The sequence below is a fragment of the Branchiostoma lanceolatum genome, chromosome 4 (genome assembly GCF_035083965.1).
Source record: "Branchiostoma lanceolatum isolate klBraLanc5 chromosome 4, klBraLanc5.hap2, whole genome shotgun sequence".
Lineage (NCBI taxonomy): Eukaryota > Metazoa > Chordata > Leptocardii > Amphioxiformes > Branchiostomatidae > Branchiostoma > Branchiostoma lanceolatum.
Genome location: NC_089725.1, coordinates 15755771 through 15783768, shown reverse-complemented (window position 1 = coordinate 15783768; position 27998 = coordinate 15755771). Strand labels below are relative to the sequence as shown.

The 27998-nt window shown below is 43.0% G+C and overlaps 2 protein-coding genes across 2 annotated transcripts in view; both read right to left on the bottom strand.

Annotated features, from left to right (window-relative positions):
- Positions 1-27998, bottom strand: part of LOC136432872 (mitochondrial amidoxime reducing component 2-like) — a 35734-nt gene that overhangs the window by 4719 nt on the left and 3017 nt on the right. The gene's annotated exons all lie outside the window — the stretch shown is intronic.
- LOC136432874 (mitochondrial amidoxime reducing component 2-like) lies at positions 247-27909 on the bottom strand. Its single transcript, XM_066424456.1, has 7 exons — positions 27700-27909; positions 2430-2594; positions 2022-2193; positions 1628-1768; positions 1269-1330; positions 1015-1089; positions 247-753 (listed from the first exon to the last, which is right to left on the bottom strand). The coding sequence occupies exons 1-7, from the start codon at positions 27786-27788 to the stop codon at positions 627-629; spliced, it is 831 nt and encodes a 276-aa protein (XP_066280553.1). The 5' UTR covers positions 27789-27909; the 3' UTR covers positions 247-626.

The following is a 27998-nucleotide window of genomic DNA, read 5'->3' as shown; positions in this document are numbered from 1 at the left end:
ATCAGGACAGGTGTAGTGATGAATACGAGGCAACAATTGTATATATCACATTTTGACCCGAAATTGTCGCATTATACACGGCAGACTCACCTTGCATCAGCAGGATTGTCACGATCGAAGTAACAAGCCAGTATTGGTCCTCGCGTATACATTATTAATAGGCACAGGACTTCTACAAGATAACTAATGTTTTCTCCAGGAGGTTGGCTGTATTGACATCTATGATATAAGACATTTGTATACGAGTTGTAGGATGGTAGCAATATATTTTATTTCACCAATCCGCATAATATAAATTTGCCGCTTCTGAGGTATCTGCGACAGTATTTTGTTACAGCAGTGAATCAGACCATTTACAAACGTTTTTATTCTCCACTTTGTTCGTGGACGACTATTTTCTTGCAAGGCAAGTCCATTAACATGATTACAACATAGACCTGTAGTTCAAAACTACCGTTTCTTAATTCAGAGAAATTTCCTGAGTATGACCATATGCCACTGGTTAACCACCCTCATACTAGTAAAACTTTCTATCATGCAATGCCAGCTCTGGAGTCTGGTCCCCGATGATGCAGGAATGATGCAGTAATGGTGCAGGACGGCGCTCCGCGAACGAGACTGTGGGATCACGTGCTCGCGTACACCGTGTCTCCCACACGGACCACGCCCGCCTGGTCCACTCCGCACTTCAGCCCGAAGAGTGGGGTCTGCGCGAACAGGCCCTGATACTTTTTCTTCGTGGAAAGGCGGTAACTGCGGTTGGAAAATAGCACAACGTGTGATTGCATGGCTGCACAAAACATGATATTGATGTAGTTTTGCGTATACTGTACGACATTTCCTTGCTCTAACGGTGAGCATTAACGTTCGTTCATTTACTAGTAACTTTACAAAGATCTAAACGTTTACGTTAATGTTTATCGCACATTTGTAGTAATACTACAAGACTCGGAGCTGAATGGACTTCAAATCGCTCTATATGTCAGGCTGACTTTGTTTCTGCTACATACGAACCTTTGGAGCGTCTTGAGAGGTTCCATCGCCTTATCCTTCACACCGGTCTCGGGGTTGATAGTTGTTACTAAACACCTGGAAACAAGACGAAGTACACGGGTTACCTTTGTGGGAAATTAGAACAATGCGCCTGACGACGAAGAGTGGATCTATCTAGGCCAAAGCCTCGTCAAGAAATTAACATCAAACAAATTTTGGGAAATGCCACCTCGGTAACTATATCAATTCACGGTGTACCGCTATCGCGTCCCTACCTGTTGCAGGGTAAAACTGTCCGAATGTCCACTTGGCCGATTCGCATATGCAGCCAGTCGTCCTGTAAGGTATAGTGATTGTGCACTGGTCAATGGAATTATATAAAACATGATAAATACACTATGTTTCAACGCAAAAGTACGCGAAGGGGGCGGGGTCATGATCGAGGAATCGGAAAATAGGGAGCCAAATAGCTACGAGTCCCTTGGGTTTTCTCTTGTTTCAAATCGAATTTTTTTTTTTCTAAATAAGATGGGCTCTTTTTTGCAGAATATGTAGAACATCCTGAGCCATAAGGTTTACGTAGACCCCGAAAGTCGTCTATTTTGGGCCACTGAGGTTACTTCTTTATTCGTACCTCTTGAAATGGCTCACTCCCTGCTACCACAATGTTGGGTCGGAAGTTGCGCATGGCTACAGGAGTGACCAGCTTGGTGTTCAGGTCGTCCAGAGACGCCTCTGACGTAAGCAGCAAGGCGGTTTGGTCCTGGAACCCCACCTGGAACACAAATGGGTGGAAACGTTTTTATCATAAGACAAGTTGTTGAGGGAAATGCGGTGAAGCGCTAAAAAGAAAATTTCAAATGCTGCGCTATTGGAACCTGCATGTCACGTCCAATCGACAGGGTGATGAGTCAACACTGGTAGTCGACAATGGACAACTAGATGCGCTGTTGGTTGCGCCTCCCGACGTACATAACGTTACATGTCTCATTCGAGTACTGTGAGAAAAGTTGAAATGTAGGACATACCTTGTCATCTGGCCTGGCAAAGCGCTTGTACCTCCAGTGTTCCGTCGTCTGTCTCTTCTTACTCCCCGGTGTGGACATGACCAGCTTGTAGCCCGGCTTCCCGAAGAACTTCTCCAGCCAGGCGGCAGCCTCCGGGCCGCAGTCTACAGCGTCTCCGCCAATATCCCATATACTGGCAGACATGCAAAAGAGCACAGGAGTAAGATGCGTTTTCATTAGGGGGGTACGCGGTTGTTACCGTCACAAATCTCCTGAATCGTCTTTCTCAAAGCTATGTCACAACTCTCTTTCTCTCCCCAGTCTCTCACGCTTCCTATCTTTTCTCAATACTGAGAAATGCCAGTTCAAATTTAACGAGGATTTGCAGAAAGACGGTAAATTAAACTACCGTGACCACAGCCGGCTTACCTGACGTCAATCACGTTTTCCGTGGGAGCGGACAATGTGAGCGGGTCCATCCCAGGTGCCTCCAGCCTCACCTGTCCGTCTCCAGCACACTGCGGGGAGATCAGGACGATACGGGGACTCGTCCTTGAGTCCAAGAAACGATCCTTATAAAGAACCACCAGGTGTCTGCATAAAGAAGGAGATGTATGGACATGTACTAGAGAGTAGCCTCCGTTGCAGGCTCTGAACCGGCTTTTGGGGGGGGGCTAAATAATACACTTTTTGCAGCCAGCCCGTAACTATCAGCCAACCCTGTAACTATCAGCGTTGGCTGATAGTTACGGGCTGGCTGCAAAAAGTGTATTATTTAGCCCCCAAAAAAGCCGGTTCAGAGCCTGCAACGGAGGCTACTAGAGAGCCAAAGTGTAAGAAGGATCAAACAGTCCAAAGGTTGTGCAAATCGCCCGCCATGATGTTGGACGCTAGCTACTCGTGGTAGAACCTATTCTTCAAGCAGATTTTTGGTCGGGGGTAGTAGTGGCTGCGATTTGGAGGAAAACAAATCTAATCCACACACACACACACCGAAACCTCTGCTTGGATAATAGTAGAACCCAAGTGTCCCAGGGGAGCTCTTCGTACCGCGGGTCAGCCAGGGGTCAATCCTTGTGTTTGTTACGTAAACCCCCGGAACTGGCCGATTTTGGTGGGATCGGCGCGGAATTTGGTCTTAATGATAAGGGTCACATTTTGTCACGTTTTATCACCTTCATTCAGGTGCCAATCGTAAGACAATGTTACACGTCTACAAGTAACCTAGCCGTGGCGACTCTTTAATCGGGTATATTTTGCTGTATGTCTAAAGACTCTTTTACATTACCCTCACAAGAGTCGTGGAAAGATCCATTGAAAAATCTACACACAATGCATCGGCTGCGCGATAGTTGCTTCCCCGCCAGGTTTCTGGGTGTCCCTAGCTTCCTTGCACCCTTACCTATCATTCGGCACCCGTAGGAATCCCATATCACCCGTAATATATCCACAGCGCGACCGTTTGCGAACAATCCCCCACGTATCGCTCCCTCAGTTCAACCGCGCAGCCATCTTGTTTGACGTCGGCGATGTTCGGAAGGTTCGGAAGATTTCCGACCGTTACGGAAAACTAGCGAAGATCCCCCGACGACGTTCCGAGCGCTTTCCGGAAACGGTCGGAAATCTTCCGAACCTTCCGAACATCGCCGACGTCAAACAAGATGGCTGCGCGGTTGAACTGAGGGAGCGATACGTGGGGGATTGTTCGCAAACGGTCGCGCTGTGGATATATTACGGGTGATCTGCACGCTCGTACCCAGCGCCGCGAAGAAGCCATAGGTTTAGATCGTGGGCTCAACCAATACACAAAATAAAACACTTTATGGAATCCACGGCTGTCATTTTGTTTTGTTTTGTGTTTGTCTCAATTACCTTAGCAAATCGTAAGTTGTGTGACTCTTGTGTGCGTCTCTCAACGTGTGACTGTACACTAGTTAGCTAGTATTTTCTACAGTTACCGAGGCGAAAACAAGACGAAAGTTTACTATCTCGGGGGTAAAATGTTGCCACAATGGTGATACGTTATATCAAAGGGAACTTTAAAATGTACCTAATTTGGTGGCGCTGCGAGGGTGTTAGATTACCCTTCTAGATTGCCGAGAGGGGAGTTATGTCACGGAAGGGAGTTTGCTACGGTAGCGAGTTTGGGGGAGACTAAAGGGATTGCGCCTGCGCCCAGACCGCACGATGAGAGACTCCAAGTAAAAAACATGGTTTAAACCATTGAAAATTCTTTTTGGTGGGATTTTTTGTGAAATCTGGGCAATATAGGATAGGCTGTGGTAGGATAGACTCTGTATTTGCTGAATTAGTTGAAATAAATGGTCTTTCTCTACCTTGTGAGGTTTGGCACCCCCCTGATATAGTGGGATGGTCTTCAACTGGGTGTTTGAAGCCTGTAGGGCCTATCCAAGGGCTCTGATTAGGGGGGGTTATCTGGAGAATAGCCGTATAGAATTTGTCAGGGATGAATCTGATGACAGTTGACATAACTGGTTAGTATTTGAGGGTAAGTTATTGTAGTCTGATGTTTTGATTCCTGAGATAATGACACCTTCTTTTTCTTAACTTCCCCATAGGGCTACATGCATTACTGCCATTTATTGTATCCCTTTAGTCTCCCCTATAGGAAATTCACATAGGATAGAGGCAGACCATTTTGGTCCATTTCATGGGGTTTTAGCCTTAGACCTGTTACCTAAGCAATGGTCAGACCTCATTTGGCTCATTTTTATTAATAAATTATCCCATTTTTGTTATTTTTAGCCATTTTTCTGAGTTTTTAACCCCGCCTCCAATCAGTGCCTGGCTGCAGCTAGGCTATGTGTACAAAGGATGGGATTTGAGTATTCTAAAGGTGAATTCAAAGGGGGGGGGGTCCCTAATGGTGAGGGGGGTCTCATACCAGGTGAATATTGTGTTTTGACCTTGTCAAACTCTTTTTCTATACTCTATGCCTTGTTTATAGCTGCTTTTTGTGATGGTTTCTACACACTTGTCTTGCTTTTAGGCCTGTCAGGGCCCCTGTATTGACTTTTGTTGTACCTCAAAAGGAAATTCAGGTGCCTACTATAGGGAAAAAAGTCCCCCCTGTACTGGGGTGACCAAATTCTAACTTTATTTACCTGTTTCTGACAATTTTCCACCTATAATGGGTAACTTGGTCATTCCTAGCCTAACTTAGGAGAGCAGCCCTGACACCTGTTAGGTCATCAACTCCCAGGGGACTGTTTTTGGTCTGAGGTCTTTGATACTCAGGATTCTAACTCACAACCCTACCCCGCATTGTGTGATATGATTGACAGCTGTCAATTCTGAAATTGATTTCTCTAATAGGGGAGACTAAAGGGATTGCGCCTGCGCCCAGACCGCACGATGAGAGACTCCAAGTAAAAAACATGGTTTAAACCATTGAAAATTCTTTTTGGTGGGATTTTTTGTGAAATCTGGGCAATATAGGATAGGCTGTGGTAGGATAGACTCTGTATTTGCTGAATTAGTTGAAATAAATGGTCTTTCTCTACCTTGTGAGGTTTGGCACCCCCCTGATATAGTGGGATGGTCTTCAACTGGGTGTTTGAAGCCTGTAGGGCCTATCCAAGGGCTCTGATTAGGGGGGGTTATCTGGAGAATAGCCGTATAGAATTTGTCAGGGATGAATCTGATGACAGTTGACATAACTGGTTAGTATTTGAGGGTAAGTTATTGTAGTCTGATGTTTTGATTCCTGAGATAATGACACCTTCTTTTTCTTAACTTCCCCATAGGGCTACATGCATTACTGCCATTTATTGTATCCCTTTAGTCTCCCCTATAGGAAATTCACATAGGATAGAGGCAGACCATTTTGGTCCATTTCATGGGGTTTTAGCCTTAGACCTGTTACCTAAGCAATGGTCAGACCTCATTTGGCTCATTTTTATTAATAAATTATCCCATTTTTGTTATTTTTAGCCATTTTTCTGAGTTTTTAACCCCGCCTCCAATCAGTGCCTGGCTGCAGCTAGGCTATGTGTACAAAGGATGGGATTTGAGTATTCTAAAGGTGAATTCAAAGGGGGGGGGGTCCCTAATGGTGAGGGGGGTCTCATACCAGGTGAATATTGTGTTTTGACCTTGTCAAACTCTTTTTCTATACTCTATGCCTTGTTTATAGCTGCTTTTTGTGATGGTTTCTACACACTTGTCTTGCTTTTAGGCCTGTCAGGGCCCCTGTATTGACTTTTGTTGTACCTCAAAAGGAAATTCAGGTGCCTACTATAGGGAAAAAAGTCCCCCCTGTACTGGGGTGACCAAATTCTAACTTTATTTACCTGTTTCTGACAATTTTCCACCTATAATGGGTAACTTGGTCATTCCTAGCCTAACTTAGGAGAGCAGCCCTGACACCTGTTAGGTCATCAACTCCCAGGGGACTGTTTTTGGTCTGAGGTCTTTGATACTCAGGATTCTAACTCACAACCCTACCCCGCATTGTGTGATATGATTGACAGCTGTCAATTCTGAAATTGATTTCTCTAATAGGGGAGACTAAAGGGATTGCGCCTGCGCCCAGACCGCACGATGAGAGACTCCAAGTAAAAAACATGGTTTAAACCATTGAAAATTCTTTTTGGTGGGATTTTTTGTGAAATCTGGGCAATATAGGATAGGCTGTGGTAGGATAGACTCTGTATTTGCTGAATTAGTTGAAATAAATGGTCTTTCTCTACCTTGTGAGGTTTGGCACCCCCCTGATATAGTGGGATGGTCTTCAACTGGGTGTTTGAAGCCTGTAGGGCCTATCCAAGGGCTCTGATTAGGGGGGGTTATCTGGAGAATAGCCGTATAGAATTTGTCAGGGATGAATCTGATGACAGTTGACATAACTGGTTAGTATTTGAGGGTAAGTTATTGTAGTCTGATGTTTTGATTCCTGAGATAATGACACCTTCTTTTTCTTAACTTCCCCATAGGGCTACATGCATTACTGCCATTTATTGTATCCCTTTAGTCTCCCCTATAGGAAATTCACATAGGATAGAGGCAGACCATTTTGGTCCATTTCATGGGGTTTTAGCCTTAGACCTGTTACCTAAGCAATGGTCAGACCTCATTTGGCTCATTTTTATTAATAAATTATCCCATTTTTGTTATTTTTAGCCATTTTTCTGAGTTTTTAACCCCGCCTCCAATCAGTGCCTGGCTGCAGCTAGGCTATGTGTACAAAGGATGGGATTTGAGTATTCTAAAGGTGAATTCAAAGGGGGGGGGGTCCCTAATGGTGAGGGGGGTCTCATACCAGGTGAATATTGTGTTTTGACCTTGTCAAACTCTTTTTCTATACTCTATGCCTTGTTTATAGCTGCTTTTTGTGATGGTTTCTACACACTTGTCTTGCTTTTAGGCCTGTCAGGGCCCCTGTATTGACTTTTGTTGTACCTCAAAAGGAAATTCAGGTGCCTACTATAGGGAAAAAAGTCCCCCCTGTACTGGGGTGACCAAATTCTAACTTTATTTACCTGTTTCTGACAATTTTCCACCTATAATGGGTAACTTGGTCATTCCTAGCCTAACTTAGGAGAGCAGCCCTGACACCTGTTAGGTCATCAACTCCCAGGGGACTGTTTTTGGTCTGAGGTCTTTGATACTCAGGATTCTAACTCACAACCCTACCCCGCATTGTGTGATATGATTGACAGCTGTCAATTCTGAAATTGATTTCTCTAATAGGGGAGACTAAAGGGATTGCGCCTGCGCCCAGACCGCACGATGAGAGACTCCAAGTAAAAAACATGGTTTAAACCATTGAAAATTCTTTTTGGTGGGATTTTTTGTGAAATCTGGGCAATATAGGATAGGCTGTGGTAGGATAGACTCTGTATTTGCTGAATTAGTTGAAATAAATGGTCTTTCTCTACCTTGTGAGGTTTGGCACCCCCCTGATATAGTGGGATGGTCTTCAACTGGGTGTTTGAAGCCTGTAGGGCCTATCCAAGGGCTCTGATTAGGGGGGGTTATCTGGAGAATAGCCGTATAGAATTTGTCAGGGATGAATCTGATGACAGTTGACATAACTGGTTAGTATTTGAGGGTAAGTTATTGTAGTCTGATGTTTTGATTCCTGAGATAATGACACCTTCTTTTTCTTAACTTCCCCATAGGGCTACATGCATTACTGCCATTTATTGTATCCCTTTAGTCTCCCCTATAGGAAATTCACATAGGATAGAGGCAGACCATTTTGGTCCATTTCATGGGGTTTTAGCCTTAGACCTGTTACCTAAGCAATGGTCAGACCTCATTTGGCTCATTTTTATTAATAAATTATCCCATTTTTGTTATTTTTAGCCATTTTTCTGAGTTTTTAACCCCGCCTCCAATCAGTGCCTGGCTGCAGCTAGGCTATGTGTACAAAGGATGGGATTTGAGTATTCTAAAGGTGAATTCAAAGGGGGGGGGGTCCCTAATGGTGAGGGGGGTCTCATACCAGGTGAATATTGTGTTTTGACCTTGTCAAACTCTTTTTCTATACTCTATGCCTTGTTTATAGCTGCTTTTTGTGATGGTTTCTACACACTTGTCTTGCTTTTAGGCCTGTCAGGGCCCCTGTATTGACTTTTGTTGTACCTCAAAAGGAAATTCAGGTGCCTACTATAGGGAAAAAAGTCCCCCCTGTACTGGGGTGACCAAATTCTAACTTTATTTACCTGTTTCTGACAATTTTCCACCTATAATGGGTAACTTGGTCATTCCTAGCCTAACTTAGGAGAGCAGCCCTGACACCTGTTAGGTCATCAACTCCCAGGGGACTGTTTTTGGTCTGAGGTCTTTGATACTCAGGATTCTAACTCACAACCCTACCCCGCATTGTGTGATATGATTGACAGCTGTCAATTCTGAAATTGATTTCTCTAATAGGGGAGACTAAAGGGATTGCGCCTGCGCCCAGACCGCACGATGAGAGACTCCAAGTAAAAAACATGGTTTAAACCATTGAAAATTCTTTTTGGTGGGATTTTTTGTGAAATCTGGGCAATATAGGATAGGCTGTGGTAGGATAGACTCTGTATTTGCTGAATTAGTTGAAATAAATGGTCTTTCTCTACCTTGTGAGGTTTGGCACCCCCCTGATATAGTGGGATGGTCTTCAACTGGGTGTTTGAAGCCTGTAGGGCCTATCCAAGGGCTCTGATTAGGGGGGGTTATCTGGAGAATAGCCGTATAGAATTTGTCAGGGATGAATCTGATGACAGTTGACATAACTGGTTAGTATTTGAGGGTAAGTTATTGTAGTCTGATGTTTTGATTCCTGAGATAATGACACCTTCTTTTTCTTAACTTCCCCATAGGGCTACATGCATTACTGCCATTTATTGTATCCCTTTAGTCTCCCCTATAGGAAATTCACATAGGATAGAGGCAGACCATTTTGGTCCATTTCATGGGGTTTTAGCCTTAGACCTGTTACCTAAGCAATGGTCAGACCTCATTTGGCTCATTTTTATTAATAAATTATCCCATTTTTGTTATTTTTAGCCATTTTTCTGAGTTTTTAACCCCGCCTCCAATCAGTGCCTGGCTGCAGCTAGGCTATGTGTACAAAGGATGGGATTTGAGTATTCTAAAGGTGAATTCAAAGGGGGGGGGGTCCCTAATGGTGAGGGGGGTCTCATACCAGGTGAATATTGTGTTTTGACCTTGTCAAACTCTTTTTCTATACTCTATGCCTTGTTTATAGCTGCTTTTTGTGATGGTTTCTACACACTTGTCTTGCTTTTAGGCCTGTCAGGGCCCCTGTATTGACTTTTGTTGTACCTCAAAAGGAAATTCAGGTGCCTACTATAGGGAAAAAAGTCCCCCCTGTACTGGGGTGACCAAATTCTAACTTTATTTACCTGTTTCTGACAATTTTCCACCTATAATGGGTAACTTGGTCATTCCTAGCCTAACTTAGGAGAGCAGCCCTGACACCTGTTAGGTCATCAACTCCCAGGGGACTGTTTTTGGTCTGAGGTCTTTGATACTCAGGATTCTAACTCACAACCCTACCCCGCATTGTGTGATATGATTGACAGCTGTCAATTCTGAAATTGATTTCTCTAATAGGGGAGACTAAAGGGATTGCGCCTGCGCCCAGACCGCACGATGAGAGACTCCAAGTAAAAAACATGGTTTAAACCATTGAAAATTCTTTTTGGTGGGATTTTTTGTGAAATCTGGGCAATATAGGATAGGCTGTGGTAGGATAGACTCTGTATTTGCTGAATTAGTTGAAATAAATGGTCTTTCTCTACCTTGTGAGGTTTGGCACCCCCCTGATATAGTGGGATGGTCTTCAACTGGGTGTTTGAAGCCTGTAGGGCCTATCCAAGGGCTCTGATTAGGGGGGGTTATCTGGAGAATAGCCGTATAGAATTTGTCAGGGATGAATCTGATGACAGTTGACATAACTGGTTAGTATTTGAGGGTAAGTTATTGTAGTCTGATGTTTTGATTCCTGAGATAATGACACCTTCTTTTTCTTAACTTCCCCATAGGGCTACATGCATTACTGCCATTTATTGTATCCCTTTAGTCTCCCCTATAGGAAATTCACATAGGATAGAGGCAGACCATTTTGGTCCATTTCATGGGGTTTTAGCCTTAGACCTGTTACCTAAGCAATGGTCAGACCTCATTTGGCTCATTTTTATTAATAAATTATCCCATTTTTGTTATTTTTAGCCATTTTTCTGAGTTTTTAACCCCGCCTCCAATCAGTGCCTGGCTGCAGCTAGGCTATGTGTACAAAGGATGGGATTTGAGTATTCTAAAGGTGAATTCAAAGGGGGGGGGGTCCCTAATGGTGAGGGGGGTCTCATACCAGGTGAATATTGTGTTTTGACCTTGTCAAACTCTTTTTCTATACTCTATGCCTTGTTTATAGCTGCTTTTTGTGATGGTTTCTACACACTTGTCTTGCTTTTAGGCCTGTCAGGGCCCCTGTATTGACTTTTGTTGTACCTCAAAAGGAAATTCAGGTGCCTACTATAGGGAAAAAAGTCCCCCCTGTACTGGGGTGACCAAATTCTAACTTTATTTACCTGTTTCTGACAATTTTCCACCTATAATGGGTAACTTGGTCATTCCTAGCCTAACTTAGGAGAGCAGCCCTGACACCTGTTAGGTCATCAACTCCCAGGGGACTGTTTTTGGTCTGAGGTCTTTGATACTCAGGATTCTAACTCACAACCCTACCCCGCATTGTGTGATATGATTGACAGCTGTCAATTCTGAAATTGATTTCTCTAATAGGGGAGACTAAAGGGATTGCGCCTGCGCCCAGACCGCACGATGAGAGACTCCAAGTAAAAAACATGGTTTAAACCATTGAAAATTCTTTTTGGTGGGATTTTTTGTGAAATCTGGGCAATATAGGATAGGCTGTGGTAGGATAGACTCTGTATTTGCTGAATTAGTTGAAATAAATGGTCTTTCTCTACCTTGTGAGGTTTGGCACCCCCCTGATATAGTGGGATGGTCTTCAACTGGGTGTTTGAAGCCTGTAGGGCCTATCCAAGGGCTCTGATTAGGGGGGGTTATCTGGAGAATAGCCGTATAGAATTTGTCAGGGATGAATCTGATGACAGTTGACATAACTGGTTAGTATTTGAGGGTAAGTTATTGTAGTCTGATGTTTTGATTCCTGAGATAATGACACCTTCTTTTTCTTAACTTCCCCATAGGGCTACATGCATTACTGCCATTTATTGTATCCCTTTAGTCTCCCCTATAGGAAATTCACATAGGATAGAGGCAGACCATTTTGGTCCATTTCATGGGGTTTTAGCCTTAGACCTGTTACCTAAGCAATGGTCAGACCTCATTTGGCTCATTTTTATTAATAAATTATCCCATTTTTGTTATTTTTAGCCATTTTTCTGAGTTTTTAACCCCGCCTCCAATCAGTGCCTGGCTGCAGCTAGGCTATGTGTACAAAGGATGGGATTTGAGTATTCTAAAGGTGAATTCAAAGGGGGGGGGGTCCCTAATGGTGAGGGGGGTCTCATACCAGGTGAATATTGTGTTTTGACCTTGTCAAACTCTTTTTCTATACTCTATGCCTTGTTTATAGCTGCTTTTTGTGATGGTTTCTACACACTTGTCTTGCTTTTAGGCCTGTCAGGGCCCCTGTATTGACTTTTGTTGTACCTCAAAAGGAAATTCAGGTGCCTACTATAGGGAAAAAAGTCCCCCCTGTACTGGGGTGACCAAATTCTAACTTTATTTACCTGTTTCTGACAATTTTCCACCTATAATGGGTAACTTGGTCATTCCTAGCCTAACTTAGGAGAGCAGCCCTGACACCTGTTAGGTCATCAACTCCCAGGGGACTGTTTTTGGTCTGAGGTCTTTGATACTCAGGATTCTAACTCACAACCCTACCCCGCATTGTGTGATATGATTGACAGCTGTCAATTCTGAAATTGATTTCTCTAATAGGGGAGACTAAAGGGATTGCGCCTGCGCCCAGACCGCACGATGAGAGACTCCAAGTAAAAAACATGGTTTAAACCATTGAAAATTCTTTTTGGTGGGATTTTTTGTGAAATCTGGGCAATATAGGATAGGCTGTGGTAGGATAGACTCTGTATTTGCTGAATTAGTTGAAATAAATGGTCTTTCTCTACCTTGTGAGGTTTGGCACCCCCCTGATATAGTGGGATGGTCTTCAACTGGGTGTTTGAAGCCTGTAGGGCCTATCCAAGGGCTCTGATTAGGGGGGGTTATCTGGAGAATAGCCGTATAGAATTTGTCAGGGATGAATCTGATGACAGTTGACATAACTGGTTAGTATTTGAGGGTAAGTTATTGTAGTCTGATGTTTTGATTCCTGAGATAATGACACCTTCTTTTTCTTAACTTCCCCATAGGGCTACATGCATTACTGCCATTTATTGTATCCCTTTAGTCTCCCCTATAGGAAATTCACATAGGATAGAGGCAGACCATTTTGGTCCATTTCATGGGGTTTTAGCCTTAGACCTGTTACCTAAGCAATGGTCAGACCTCATTTGGCTCATTTTTATTAATAAATTATCCCATTTTTGTTATTTTTAGCCATTTTTCTGAGTTTTTAACCCCGCCTCCAATCAGTGCCTGGCTGCAGCTAGGCTATGTGTACAAAGGATGGGATTTGAGTATTCTAAAGGTGAATTCAAAGGGGGGGGGGTCCCTAATGGTGAGGGGGGTCTCATACCAGGTGAATATTGTGTTTTGACCTTGTCAAACTCTTTTTCTATACTCTATGCCTTGTTTATAGCTGCTTTTTGTGATGGTTTCTACACACTTGTCTTGCTTTTAGGCCTGTCAGGGCCCCTGTATTGACTTTTGTTGTACCTCAAAAGGAAATTCAGGTGCCTACTATAGGGAAAAAAGTCCCCCCTGTACTGGGGTGACCAAATTCTAACTTTATTTACCTGTTTCTGACAATTTTCCACCTATAATGGGTAACTTGGTCATTCCTAGCCTAACTTAGGAGAGCAGCCCTGACACCTGTTAGGTCATCAACTCCCAGGGGACTGTTTTTGGTCTGAGGTCTTTGATACTCAGGATTCTAACTCACAACCCTACCCCGCATTGTGTGATATGATTGACAGCTGTCAATTCTGAAATTGATTTCTCTAATAGGGGAGACTAAAGGGATTGCGCCTGCGCCCAGACCGCACGATGAGAGACTCCAAGTAAAAAACATGGTTTAAACCATTGAAAATTCTTTTTGGTGGGATTTTTTGTGAAATCTGGGCAATATAGGATAGGCTGTGGTAGGATAGACTCTGTATTTGCTGAATTAGTTGAAATAAATGGTCTTTCTCTACCTTGTGAGGTTTGGCACCCCCCTGATATAGTGGGATGGTCTTCAACTGGGTGTTTGAAGCCTGTAGGGCCTATCCAAGGGCTCTGATTAGGGGGGGTTATCTGGAGAATAGCCGTATAGAATTTGTCAGGGATGAATCTGATGACAGTTGACATAACTGGTTAGTATTTGAGGGTAAGTTATTGTAGTCTGATGTTTTGATTCCTGAGATAATGACACCTTCTTTTTCTTAACTTCCCCATAGGGCTACATGCATTACTGCCATTTATTGTATCCCTTTAGTCTCCCCTATAGGAAATTCACATAGGATAGAGGCAGACCATTTTGGTCCATTTCATGGGGTTTTAGCCTTAGACCTGTTACCTAAGCAATGGTCAGACCTCATTTGGCTCATTTTTATTAATAAATTATCCCATTTTTGTTATTTTTAGCCATTTTTCTGAGTTTTTAACCCCGCCTCCAATCAGTGCCTGGCTGCAGCTAGGCTATGTGTACAAAGGATGGGATTTGAGTATTCTAAAGGTGAATTCAAAGGGGGGGGGGTCCCTAATGGTGAGGGGGGTCTCATACCAGGTGAATATTGTGTTTTGACCTTGTCAAACTCTTTTTCTATACTCTATGCCTTGTTTATAGCTGCTTTTTGTGATGGTTTCTACACACTTGTCTTGCTTTTAGGCCTGTCAGGGCCCCTGTATTGACTTTTGTTGTACCTCAAAAGGAAATTCAGGTGCCTACTATAGGGAAAAAAGTCCCCCCTGTACTGGGGTGACCAAATTCTAACTTTATTTACCTGTTTCTGACAATTTTCCACCTATAATGGGTAACTTGGTCATTCCTAGCCTAACTTAGGAGAGCAGCCCTGACACCTGTTAGGTCATCAACTCCCAGGGGACTGTTTTTGGTCTGAGGTCTTTGATACTCAGGATTCTAACTCACAACCCTACCCCGCATTGTGTGATATGATTGACAGCTGTCAATTCTGAAATTGATTTCTCTAATAGGGGAGACTAAAGGGATTGCGCCTGCGCCCAGACCGCACGATGAGAGACTCCAAGTAAAAAACATGGTTTAAACCATTGAAAATTCTTTTTGGTGGGATTTTTTGTGAAATCTGGGCAATATAGGATAGGCTGTGGTAGGATAGACTCTGTATTTGCTGAATTAGTTGAAATAAATGGTCTTTCTCTACCTTGTGAGGTTTGGCACCCCCCTGATATAGTGGGATGGTCTTCAACTGGGTGTTTGAAGCCTGTAGGGCCTATCCAAGGGCTCTGATTAGGGGGGGTTATCTGGAGAATAGCCGTATAGAATTTGTCAGGGATGAATCTGATGACAGTTGACATAACTGGTTAGTATTTGAGGGTAAGTTATTGTAGTCTGATGTTTTGATTCCTGAGATAATGACACCTTCTTTTTCTTAACTTCCCCATAGGGCTACATGCATTACTGCCATTTATTGTATCCCTTTAGTCTCCCCTATAGGAAATTCACATAGGATAGAGGCAGACCATTTTGGTCCATTTCATGGGGTTTTAGCCTTAGACCTGTTACCTAAGCAATGGTCAGACCTCATTTGGCTCATTTTTATTAATAAATTATCCCATTTTTGTTATTTTTAGCCATTTTTCTGAGTTTTTAACCCCGCCTCCAATCAGTGCCTGGCTGCAGCTAGGCTATGTGTACAAAGGATGGGATTTGAGTATTCTAAAGGTGAATTCAAAGGGGGGGGGGTCCCTAATGGTGAGGGGGGTCTCATACCAGGTGAATATTGTGTTTTGACCTTGTCAAACTCTTTTTCTATACTCTATGCCTTGTTTATAGCTGCTTTTTGTGATGGTTTCTACACACTTGTCTTGCTTTTAGGCCTGTCAGGGCCCCTGTATTGACTTTTGTTGTACCTCAAAAGGAAATTCAGGTGCCTACTATAGGGAAAAAAGTCCCCCCTGTACTGGGGTGACCAAATTCTAACTTTATTTACCTGTTTCTGACAATTTTCCACCTATAATGGGTAACTTGGTCATTCCTAGCCTAACTTAGGAGAGCAGCCCTGACACCTGTTAGGTCATCAACTCCCAGGGGACTGTTTTTGGTCTGAGGTCTTTGATACTCAGGATTCTAACTCACAACCCTACCCCGCATTGTGTGATATGATTGACAGCTGTCAATTCTGAAATTGATTTCTCTAATAGGGGAGACTAAAGGGATTGCGCCTGCGCCCAGACCGCACGATGAGAGACTCCAAGTAAAAAACATGGTTTAAACCATTGAAAATTCTTTTTGGTGGGATTTTTTGTGAAATCTGGGCAATATAGGATAGGCTGTGGTAGGATAGACTCTGTATTTGCTGAATTAGTTGAAATAAATGGTCTTTCTCTACCTTGTGAGGTTTGGCACCCCCCTGATATAGTGGGATGGTCTTCAACTGGGTGTTTGAAGCCTGTAGGGCCTATCCAAGGGCTCTGATTAGGGGGGGTTATCTGGAGAATAGCCGTATAGAATTTGTCAGGGATGAATCTGATGACAGTTGACATAACTGGTTAGTATTTGAGGGTAAGTTATTGTAGTCTGATGTTTTGATTCCTGAGATAATGACACCTTCTTTTTCTTAACTTCCCCATAGGGCTACATGCATTACTGCCATTTATTGTATCCCTTTAGTCTCCCCTATAGGAAATTCACATAGGATAGAGGCAGACCATTTTGGTCCATTTCATGGGGTTTTAGCCTTAGACCTGTTACCTAAGCAATGGTCAGACCTCATTTGGCTCATTTTTATTAATAAATTATCCCATTTTTGTTATTTTTAGCCATTTTTCTGAGTTTTTAACCCCGCCTCCAATCAGTGCCTGGCTGCAGCTAGGCTATGTGTACAAAGGATGGGATTTGAGTATTCTAAAGGTGAATTCAAAGGGGGGGGGGTCCCTAATGGTGAGGGGGGTCTCATACCAGGTGAATATTGTGTTTTGACCTTGTCAAACTCTTTTTCTATACTCTATGCCTTGTTTATAGCTGCTTTTTGTGATGGTTTCTACACACTTGTCTTGCTTTTAGGCCTGTCAGGGCCCCTGTATTGACTTTTGTTGTACCTCAAAAGGAAATTCAGGTGCCTACTATAGGGAAAAAAGTCCCCCCTGTACTGGGGTGACCAAATTCTAACTTTATTTACCTGTTTCTGACAATTTTCCACCTATAATGGGTAACTTGGTCATTCCTAGCCTAACTTAGGAGAGCAGCCCTGACACCTGTTAGGTCATCAACTCCCAGGGGACTGTTTTTGGTCTGAGGTCTTTGATACTCAGGATTCTAACTCACAACCCTACCCCGCATTGTGTGATATGATTGACAGCTGTCAATTCTGAAATTGATTTCTCTAATAGGGGAGACTAAAGGGATTGCGCCTGCGCCCAGACCGCACGATGAGAGACTCCAAGTAAAAAACATGGTTTAAACCATTGAAAATTCTTTTTGGTGGGATTTTTTGTGAAATCTGGGCAATATAGGATAGGCTGTGGTAGGATAGACTCTGTATTTGCTGAATTAGTTGAAATAAATGGTCTTTCTCTACCTTGTGAGGTTTGGCACCCCCCTGATATAGTGGGATGGTCTTCAACTGGGTGTTTGAAGCCTGTAGGGCCTATCCAAGGGCTCTGATTAGGGGGGGTTATCTGGAGAATAGCCGTATAGAATTTGTCAGGGATGAATCTGATGACAGTTGACATAACTGGTTAGTATTTGAGGGTAAGTTATTGTAGTCTGATGTTTTGATTCCTGAGATAATGACACCTTCTTTTTCTTAACTTCCCCATAGGGCTACATGCATTACTGCCATTTATTGTATCCCTTTAGTCTCCCCTATAGGAAATTCACATAGGATAGAGGCAGACCATTTTGGTCCATTTCATGGGGTTTTAGCCTTAGACCTGTTACCTAAGCAATGGTCAGACCTCATTTGGCTCATTTTTATTAATAAATTATCCCATTTTTGTTATTTTTAGCCATTTTTCTGAGTTTTTAACCCCGCCTCCAATCAGTGCCTGGCTGCAGCTAGGCTATGTGTACAAAGGATGGGATTTGAGTATTCTAAAGGTGAATTCAAAGGGGGGGGGGTCCCTAATGGTGAGGGGGGTCTCATACCAGGTGAATATTGTGTTTTGACCTTGTCAAACTCTTTTTCTATACTCTATGCCTTGTTTATAGCTGCTTTTTGTGATGGTTTCTACACACTTGTCTTGCTTTTAGGCCTGTCAGGGCCCCTGTATTGACTTTTGTTGTACCTCAAAAGGAAATTCAGGTGCCTACTATAGGGAAAAAAGTCCCCCCTGTACTGGGGTGACCAAATTCTAACTTTATTTACCTGTTTCTGACAATTTTCCACCTATAATGGGTAACTTGGTCATTCCTAGCCTAACTTAGGAGAGCAGCCCTGACACCTGTTAGGTCATCAACTCCCAGGGGACTGTTTTTGGTCTGAGGTCTTTGATACTCAGGATTCTAACTCACAACCCTACCCCGCATTGTGTGATATGATTGACAGCTGTCAATTCTGAAATTGATTTCTCTAATAGGGGAGACTAAAGGGATTGCGCCTGCGCCCAGACCGCACGATGAGAGACTCCAAGTAAAAAACATGGTTTAAACCATTGAAAATTCTTTTTGGTGGGATTTTTTGTGAAATCTGGGCAATATAGGATAGGCTGTGGTAGGATAGACTCTGTATTTGCTGAATTAGTTGAAATAAATGGTCTTTCTCTACCTTGTGAGGTTTGGCACCCCCCTGATATAGTGGGATGGTCTTCAACTGGGTGTTTGAAGCCTGTAGGGCCTATCCAAGGGCTCTGATTAGGGGGGGTTATCTGGAGAATAGCCGTATAGAATTTGTCAGGGATGAATCTGATGACAGTTGACATAACTGGTTAGTATTTGAGGGTAAGTTATTGTAGTCTGATGTTTTGATTCCTGAGATAATGACACCTTCTTTTTCTTAACTTCCCCATAGGGCTACATGCATTACTGCCATTTATTGTATCCCTTTAGTCTCCCCTATAGGAAATTCACATAGGATAGAGGCAGACCATTTTGGTCCATTTCATGGGGTTTTAGCCTTAGACCTGTTACCTAAGCAATGGTCAGACCTCATTTGGCTCATTTTTATTAATAAATTATCCCATTTTTGTTATTTTTAGCCATTTTTCTGAGTTTTTAACCCCGCCTCCAATCAGTGCCTGGCTGCAGCTAGGCTATGTGTACAAAGGATGGGATTTGAGTATTCTAAAGGTGAATTCAAAGGGGGGGGGGTCCCTAATGGTGAGGGGGGTCTCATACCAGGTGAATATTGTGTTTTGACCTTGTCAAACTCTTTTTCTATACTCTATGCCTTGTTTATAGCTGCTTTTTGTGATGGTTTCTACACACTTGTCTTGCTTTTAGGCCTGTCAGGGCCCCTGTATTGACTTTTGTTGTACCTCAAAAGGAAATTCAGGTGCCTACTATAGGGAAAAAAGTCCCCCCTGTACTGGGGTGACCAAATTCTAACTTTATTTACCTGTTTCTGACAATTTTCCACCTATAATGGGTAACTTGGTCATTCCTAGCCTAACTTAGGAGAGCAGCCCTGACACCTGTTAGGTCATCAACTCCCAGGGGACTGTTTTTGGTCTGAGGTCTTTGATACTCAGGATTCTAACTCACAACCCTACCCCGCATTGTGTGATATGATTGACAGCTGTCAATTCTGAAATTGATTTCTCTAATAGGGGAGACTAAAGGGATTGCGCCTGCGCCCAGACCGCACGATGAGAGACTCCAAGTAAAAAACATGGTTTAAACCATTGAAAATTCTTTTTGGTGGGATTTTTTGTGAAATCTGGGCAATATAGGATAGGCTGTGGTAGGATAGACTCTGTATTTGCTGAATTAGTTGAAATAAATGGTCTTTCTCTACCTTGTGAGGTTTGGCACCCCCCTGATATAGTGGGATGGTCTTCAACTGGGTGTTTGAAGCCTGTAGGGCCTATCCAAGGGCTCTGATTAGGGGGGGTTATCTGGAGAATAGCCGTATAGAATTTGTCAGGGATGAATCTGATGACAGTTGACATAACTGGTTAGTATTTGAGGGTAAGTTATTGTAGTCTGATGTTTTGATTCCTGAGATAATGACACCTTCTTTTTCTTAACTTCCCCATAGGGCTACATGCATTACTGCCATTTATTGTATCCCTTTAGTCTCCCCTATAGGAAATTCACATAGGATAGAGGCAGACCATTTTGGTCCATTTCATGGGGTTTTAGCCTTAGACCTGTTACCTAAGCAATGGTCAGACCTCATTTGGCTCATTTTTATTAATAAATTATCCCATTTTTGTTATTTTTAGCCATTTTTCTGAGTTTTTAACCCCGCCTCCAATCAGTGCCTGGCTGCAGCTAGGCTATGTGTACAAAGGATGGGATTTGAGTATTCTAAAGGTGAATTCAAAGGGGGGGGGGTCCCTAATGGTGAGGGGGGTCTCATACCAGGTGAATATTGTGTTTTGACCTTGTCAAACTCTTTTTCTATACTCTATGCCTTGTTTATAGCTGCTTTTTGTGATGGTTTCTACACACTTGTCTTGCTTTTAGGCCTGTCAGGGCCCCTGTATTGACTTTTGTTGTACCTCAAAAGGAAATTCAGGTGCCTACTATAGGGAAAAAAGTCCCCCCTGTACTGGGGTGACCAAATTCTAACTTTATTTACCTGTTTCTGACAATTTTCCACCTATAATGGGTAACTTGGTCATTCCTAGCCTAACTTAGGAGAGCAGCCCTGACACCTGTTAGGTCATCAACTCCCAGGGGACTGTTTTTGGTCTGAGGTCTTTGATACTCAGGATTCTAACTCACAACCCTACCCCGCATTGTGTGATATGATTGACAGCTGTCAATTCTGAAATTGATTTCTCTAATAGGGGAGACTAAAGGGATTGCGCCTGCGCCCAGACCGCACGATGAGAGACTCCAAGTAAAAAACATGGTTTAAACCATTGAAAATTCTTTTTGGTGGGATTTTTTGTGAAATCTGGGCAATATAGGATAGGCTGTGGTAGGATAGACTCTGTATTTGCTGAATTAGTTGAAATAAATGGTCTTTCTCTACCTTGTGAGGTTTGGCACCCCCCTGATATAGTGGGATGGTCTTCAACTGGGTGTTTGAAGCCTGTAGGGCCTATCCAAGGGCTCTGATTAGGGGGGGTTATCTGGAGAATAGCCGTATAGAATTTGTCAGGGATGAATCTGATGACAGTTGACATAACTGGTTAGTATTTGAGGGTAAGTTATTGTAGTCTGATGTTTTGATTCCTGAGATAATGACACCTTCTTTTTCTTAACTTCCCCATAGGGCTACATGCATTACTGCCATTTATTGTATCCCTTTAGTCTCCCCTATAGGAAATTCACATAGGATAGAGGCAGACCATTTTGGTCCATTTCATGGGGTTTTAGCCTTAGACCTGTTACCTAAGCAATGGTCAGACCTCATTTGGCTCATTTTTATTAATAAATTATCCCATTTTTGTTATTTTTAGCCATTTTTCTGAGTTTTTAACCCCGCCTCCAATCAGTGCCTGGCTGCAGCTAGGCTATGTGTACAAAGGATGGGATTTGAGTATTCTAAAGGTGAATTCAAAGGGGGGGGGGTCCCTAATGGTGAGGGGGGTCTCATACCAGGTGAATATTGTGTTTTGACCTTGTCAAACTCTTTTTCTATACTCTATGCCTTGTTTATAGCTGCTTTTTGTGATGGTTTCTACACACTTGTCTTGCTTTTAGGCCTGTCAGGGCCCCTGTATTGACTTTTGTTGTACCTCAAAAGGAAATTCAGGTGCCTACTATAGGGAAAAAAGTCCCCCCTGTACTGGGGTGACCAAATTCTAACTTTATTTACCTGTTTCTGACAATTTTCCACCTATAATGGGTAACTTGGTCATTCCTAGCCTAACTTAGGAGAGCAGCCCTGACACCTGTTAGGTCATCAACTCCCAGGGGACTGTTTTTGGTCTGAGGTCTTTGATACTCAGGATTCTAACTCACAACCCTACCCCGCATTGTGTGATATGATTGACAGCTGTCAATTCTGAAATTGATTTCTCTAATAGGGGAGACTAAAGGGATTGCGCCTGCGCCCAGACCGCACGATGAGAGACTCCAAGTAAAAAACATGGTTTAAACCATTGAAAATTCTTTTTGGTGGGATTTTTTGTGAAATCTGGGCAATATAGGATAGGCTGTGGTAGGATAGACTCTGTATTTGCTGAATTAGTTGAAATAAATGGTCTTTCTCTACCTTGTGAGGTTTGGCACCCCCCTGATATAGTGGGATGGTCTTCAACTGGGTGTTTGAAGCCTGTAGGGCCTATCCAAGGGCTCTGATTAGGGGGGGTTATCTGGAGAATAGCCGTATAGAATTTGTCAGGGATGAATCTGATGACAGTTGACATAACTGGTTAGTATTTGAGGGTAAGTTATTGTAGTCTGATGTTTTGATTCCTGAGATAATGACACCTTCTTTTTCTTAACTTCCCCATAGGGCTACATGCATTACTGCCATTTATTGTATCCCTTTAGTCTCCCCTATAGGAAATTCACATAGGATAGAGGCAGACCATTTTGGTCCATTTCATGGGGTTTTAGCCTTAGACCTGTTACCTAAGCAATGGTCAGACCTCATTTGGCTCATTTTTATTAATAAATTATCCCATTTTTGTTATTTTTAGCCATTTTTCTGAGTTTTTAACCCCGCCTCCAATCAGTGCCTGGCTGCAGCTAGGCTATGTGTACAAAGGATGGGATTTGAGTATTCTAAAGGTGAATTCAAAGGGGGGGGGGTCCCTAATGGTGAGGGGGGTCTCATACCAGGTGAATATTGTGTTTTGACCTTGTCAAACTCTTTTTCTATACTCTATGCCTTGTTTATAGCTGCTTTTTGTGATGGTTTCTACACACTTGTCTTGCTTTTAGGCCTGTCAGGGCCCCTGTATTGACTTTTGTTGTACCTCAAAAGGAAATTCAGGTGCCTACTATAGGGAAAAAAGTCCCCCCTGTACTGGGGTGACCAAATTCTAACTTTATTTACCTGTTTCTGACAATTTTCCACCTATAATGGGTAACTTGGTCATTCCTAGCCTAACTTAGGAGAGCAGCCCTGACACCTGTTAGGTCATCAACTCCCAGGGGACTGTTTTTGGTCTGAGGTCTTTGATACTCAGGATTCTAACTCACAACCCTACCCCGCATTGTGTGATATGATTGACAGCTGTCAATTCTGAAATTGATTTCTCTAATAGGGGAGACTAAAGGGATTGCGCCTGCGCCCAGACCGCACGATGAGAGACTCCAAGTAAAAAACATGGTTTAAACCATTGAAAATTCTTTTTGGTGGGATTTTTTGTGAAATCTGGGCAATATAGGATAGGCTGTGGTAGGATAGACTCTGTATTTGCTGAATTAGTTGAAATAAATGGTCTTTCTCTACCTTGTGAGGTTTGGCACCCCCCTGATATAGTGGGATGGTCTTCAACTGGGTGTTTGAAGCCTGTAGGGCCTATCCAAGGGCTCTGATTAGGGGGGGTTATCTGGAGAATAGCCGTATAGAATTTGTCAGGGATGAATCTGATGACAGTTGACATAACTGGTTAGTATTTGAGGGTAAGTTATTGTAGTCTGATGTTTTGATTCCTGAGATAATGACACCTTCTTTTTCTTAACTTCCCCATAGGGCTACATGCATTACTGCCATTTATTGTATCCCTTTAGTCTCCCCTATAGGAAATTCACATAGGATAGAGGCAGACCATTTTGGTCCATTTCATGGGGTTTTAGCCTTAGACCTGTTACCTAAGCAATGGTCAGACCTCATTTGGCTCATTTTTATTAATAAATTATCCCATTTTTGTTATTTTTAGCCATTTTTCTGAGTTTTTAACCCCGCCTCCAATCAGTGCCTGGCTGCAGCTAGGCTATGTGTACAAAGGATGGGATTTGAGTATTCTAAAGGTGAATTCAAAGGGGGGGGGGTCCCTAATGGTGAGGGGGGTCTCATACCAGGTGAATATTGTGTTTTGACCTTGTCAAACTCTTTTTCTATACTCTATGCCTTGTTTATAGCTGCTTTTTGTGATGGTTTCTACACACTTGTCTTGCTTTTAGGCCTGTCAGGGCCCCTGTATTGACTTTTGTTGTACCTCAAAAGGAAATTCAGGTGCCTACTATAGGGAAAAAAGTCCCCCCTGTACTGGGGTGACCAAATTCTAACTTTATTTACCTGTTTCTGACAATTTTCCACCTATAATGGGTAACTTGGTCATTCCTAGCCTAACTTAGGAGAGCAGCCCTGACACCTGTTAGGTCATCAACTCCCAGGGGACTGTTTTTGGTCTGAGGTCTTTGATACTCAGGATTCTAACTCACAACCCTACCCCGCATTGTGTGATATGATTGACAGCTGTCAATTCTGAAATTGATTTCTCTAATAGGGGAGACTAAAGGGATTGCGCCTGCGCCCAGACCGCACGATGAGAGACTCCAAGTAAAAAACATGGTTTAAACCATTGAAAATTCTTTTTGGTGGGATTTTTTGTGAAATCTGGGCAATATAGGATAGGCTGTGGTAGGATAGACTCTGTATTTGCTGAATTAGTTGAAATAAATGGTCTTTCTCTACCTTGTGAGGTTTGGCACCCCCCTGATATAGTGGGATGGTCTTCAACTGGGTGTTTGAAGCCTGTAGGGCCTATCCAAGGGCTCTGATTAGGGGGGGTTATCTGGAGAATAGCCGTATAGAATTTGTCAGGGATGAATCTGATGACAGTTGACATAACTGGTTAGTATTTGAGGGTAAGTTATTGTAGTCTGATGTTTTGATTCCTGAGATAATGACACCTTCTTTTTCTTAACTTCCCCATAGGGCTACATGCATTACTGCCATTTATTGTATCCCTTTAGTCTCCCCTATAGGAAATTCACATAGGATAGAGGCAGACCATTTTGGTCCATTTCATGGGGTTTTAGCCTTAGACCTGTTACCTAAGCAATGGTCAGACCTCATTTGGCTCATTTTTATTAATAAATTATCCCATTTTTGTTATTTTTAGCCATTTTTCTGAGTTTTTAACCCCGCCTCCAATCAGTGCCTGGCTGCAGCTAGGCTATGTGTACAAAGGATGGGATTTGAGTATTCTAAAGGTGAATTCAAAGGGGGGGGGGTCCCTAATGGTGAGGGGGGTCTCATACCAGGTGAATATTGTGTTTTGACCTTGTCAAACTCTTTTTCTATACTCTATGCCTTGTTTATAGCTGCTTTTTGTGATGGTTTCTACACACTTGTCTTGCTTTTAGGCCTGTCAGGGCCCCTGTATTGACTTTTGTTGTACCTCAAAAGGAAATTCAGGTGCCTACTATAGGGAAAAAAGTCCCCCCTGTACTGGGGTGACCAAATTCTAACTTTATTTACCTGTTTCTGACAATTTTCCACCTATAATGGGTAACTTGGTCATTCCTAGCCTAACTTAGGAGAGCAGCCCTGACACCTGTTAGGTCATCAACTCCCAGGGGACTGTTTTTGGTCTGAGGTCTTTGATACTCAGGATTCTAACTCACAACCCTACCCCGCATTGTGTGATATGATTGACAGCTGTCAATTCTGAAATTGATTTCTCTAATAGGGGAGACTAAAGGGATTGCGCCTGCGCCCAGACCGCACGATGAGAGACTCCAAGTAAAAAACATGGTTTAAACCATTGAAAATTCTTTTTGGTGGGATTTTTTGTGAAATCTGGGCAATATAGGATAGGCTGTGGTAGGATAGACTCTGTATTTGCTGAATTAGTTGAAATAAATGGTCTTTCTCTACCTTGTGAGGTTTGGCACCCCCCTGATATAGTGGGATGGTCTTCAACTGGGTGTTTGAAGCCTGTAGGGCCTATCCAAGGGCTCTGATTAGGGGGGGTTATCTGGAGAATAGCCGTATAGAATTTGTCAGGGATGAATCTGATGACAGTTGACATAACTGGTTAGTATTTGAGGGTAAGTTATTGTAGTCTGATGTTTTGATTCCTGAGATAATGACACCTTCTTTTTCTTAACTTCCCCATAGGGCTACATGCATTACTGCCATTTATTGTATCCCTTTAGTCTCCCCTATAGGAAATTCACATAGGATAGAGGCAGACCATTTTGGTCCATTTCATGGGGTTTTAGCCTTAGACCTGTTACCTAAGCAATGGTCAGACCTCATTTGGCTCATTTTTATTAATAAATTATCCCATTTTTGTTATTTTTAGCCATTTTTCTGAGTTTTTAACCCCGCCTCCAATCAGTGCCTGGCTGCAGCTAGGCTATGTGTACAAAGGATGGGATTTGAGTATTCTAAAGGTGAATTCAAAGGGGGGGGGGTCCCTAATGGTGAGGGGGGTCTCATACCAGGTGAATATTGTGTTTTGACCTTGTCAAACTCTTTTTCTATACTCTATGCCTTGTTTATAGCTGCTTTTTGTGATGGTTTCTACACACTTGTCTTGCTTTTAGGCCTGTCAGGGCCCCTGTATTGACTTTTGTTGTACCTCAAAAGGAAATTCAGGTGCCTACTATAGGGAAAAAAGTCCCCCCTGTACTGGGGTGACCAAATTCTAACTTTATTTACCTGTTTCTGACAATTTTCCACCTATAATGGGTAACTTGGTCATTCCTAGCCTAACTTAGGAGAGCAGCCCTGACACCTGTTAGGTCATCAACTCCCAGGGGACTGTTTTTGGTCTGAGGTCTTTGATACTCAGGATTCTAACTCACAACCCTACCCCGCATTGTGTGATATGATTGACAGCTGTCAATTCTGAAATTGATTTCTCTAATAGGGGAGACTAAAGGGATTGCGCCTGCGCCCAGACCGCACGATGAGAGACTCCAAGTAAAAAACATGGTTTAAACCATTGAAAATTCTTTTTGGTGGGATTTTTTGTGAAATCTGGGCAATATAGGATAGGCTGTGGTAGGATAGACTCTGTATTTGCTGAATTAGTTGAAATAAATGGTCTTTCTCTACCTTGTGAGGTTTGGCACCCCCCTGATATAGTGGGATGGTCTTCAACTGGGTGTTTGAAGCCTGTAGGGCCTATCCAAGGGCTCTGATTAGGGGGGGTTATCTGGAGAATAGCCGTATAGAATTTGTCAGGGATGAATCTGATGACAGTTGACATAACTGGTTAGTATTTGAGGGTAAGTTATTGTAGTCTGATGTTTTGATTCCTGAGATAATGACACCTTCTTTTTCTTAACTTCCCCATAGGGCTACATGCATTACTGCCATTTATTGTATCCCTTTAGTCTCCCCTTTGGCCTTCTCCGCACATACATTCACACATACATTCACGTCCCCAGGATACTACCGTCCTCCCAGCATGCTTCGCGCACCAAAAATACGCTCTCTGTCCCAGGGCTGTCTTTGCGAACAAACCGCTATAGTAGCCCTCATGCGGCCAAAAAGTGAATTGCATAAAAGACTCGCACACGCATATTCAGTGGAACAAGTCAATTTATTACGACGCTGTGAAGGAGCGTGGGTGATCTGGGATTCCTACGGGTGCCGAATGATAGGTAAGGGTGCAAGGAAGCTAGGGACACCCAGAAACCTGGCGGGGAAGCAACTATCGCGCAGCCGATGCATTGTGTGTAGATTTTTCAATGGATCTTTCCACGACTCTTGTGAGGGTAATGTAAAAGAGTCTTTAGACATACAGCAAAATATACCCGATTAAAGAGTCGCCACGGCTACAAGTAACCATGATGATAGGTTTGACTTGTTATTCATACAATCTTCATTCTAATCTAACCCACCTGTCCATAACTCCATCACACTGCAAACCTTGTTCGGTCAGCACGGCCTCCCCCAGCTCCAGACCGCGGCAACACTTTACCGGGTACATGTAGATTTTAGCCACATGTCCGACGGGGACGTAGTGCCGTTTACGTTGCCTCCGCCACCGGAGGTAGGCTATCCCGGCAGAGATCACAGCTGTCGTAGTCAGTACAGCGATAACTACTTCTTTAGATATTATAATATTATATATTAGATTGGAGCGCTGCCTTCACACCGTCCATCCTGGCGCTCTAGGTTCGACAGCTCTGCCTCACAT

What these genes read in the sequence shown, in the direction of transcription:
- LOC136432874 (XM_066424456.1), bottom strand. Translation starts at nt 27,788, where the DNA reads ATGTACCCGGTAAAGTGTTGCCGCGGTCTGGAGCTGGGGGAGGCCGTG. An exon ending in TGTGATGGAGTTATGGACAG is followed by an intron (nt 2,595 to 27,699) that starts GTGGGTTAGATT and finishes TTCTTTATGCAG; the next exon opens with ACACCTGGTGGTTCTTTATA. An exon ending in ACAGTTTTACCCTGCAACAG is followed by an intron (nt 1,090 to 1,268) that starts GTAGGGACGCGA and finishes TCTTGTTTCCAG; the next exon opens with GTGTTTAGTAACAACTATCA.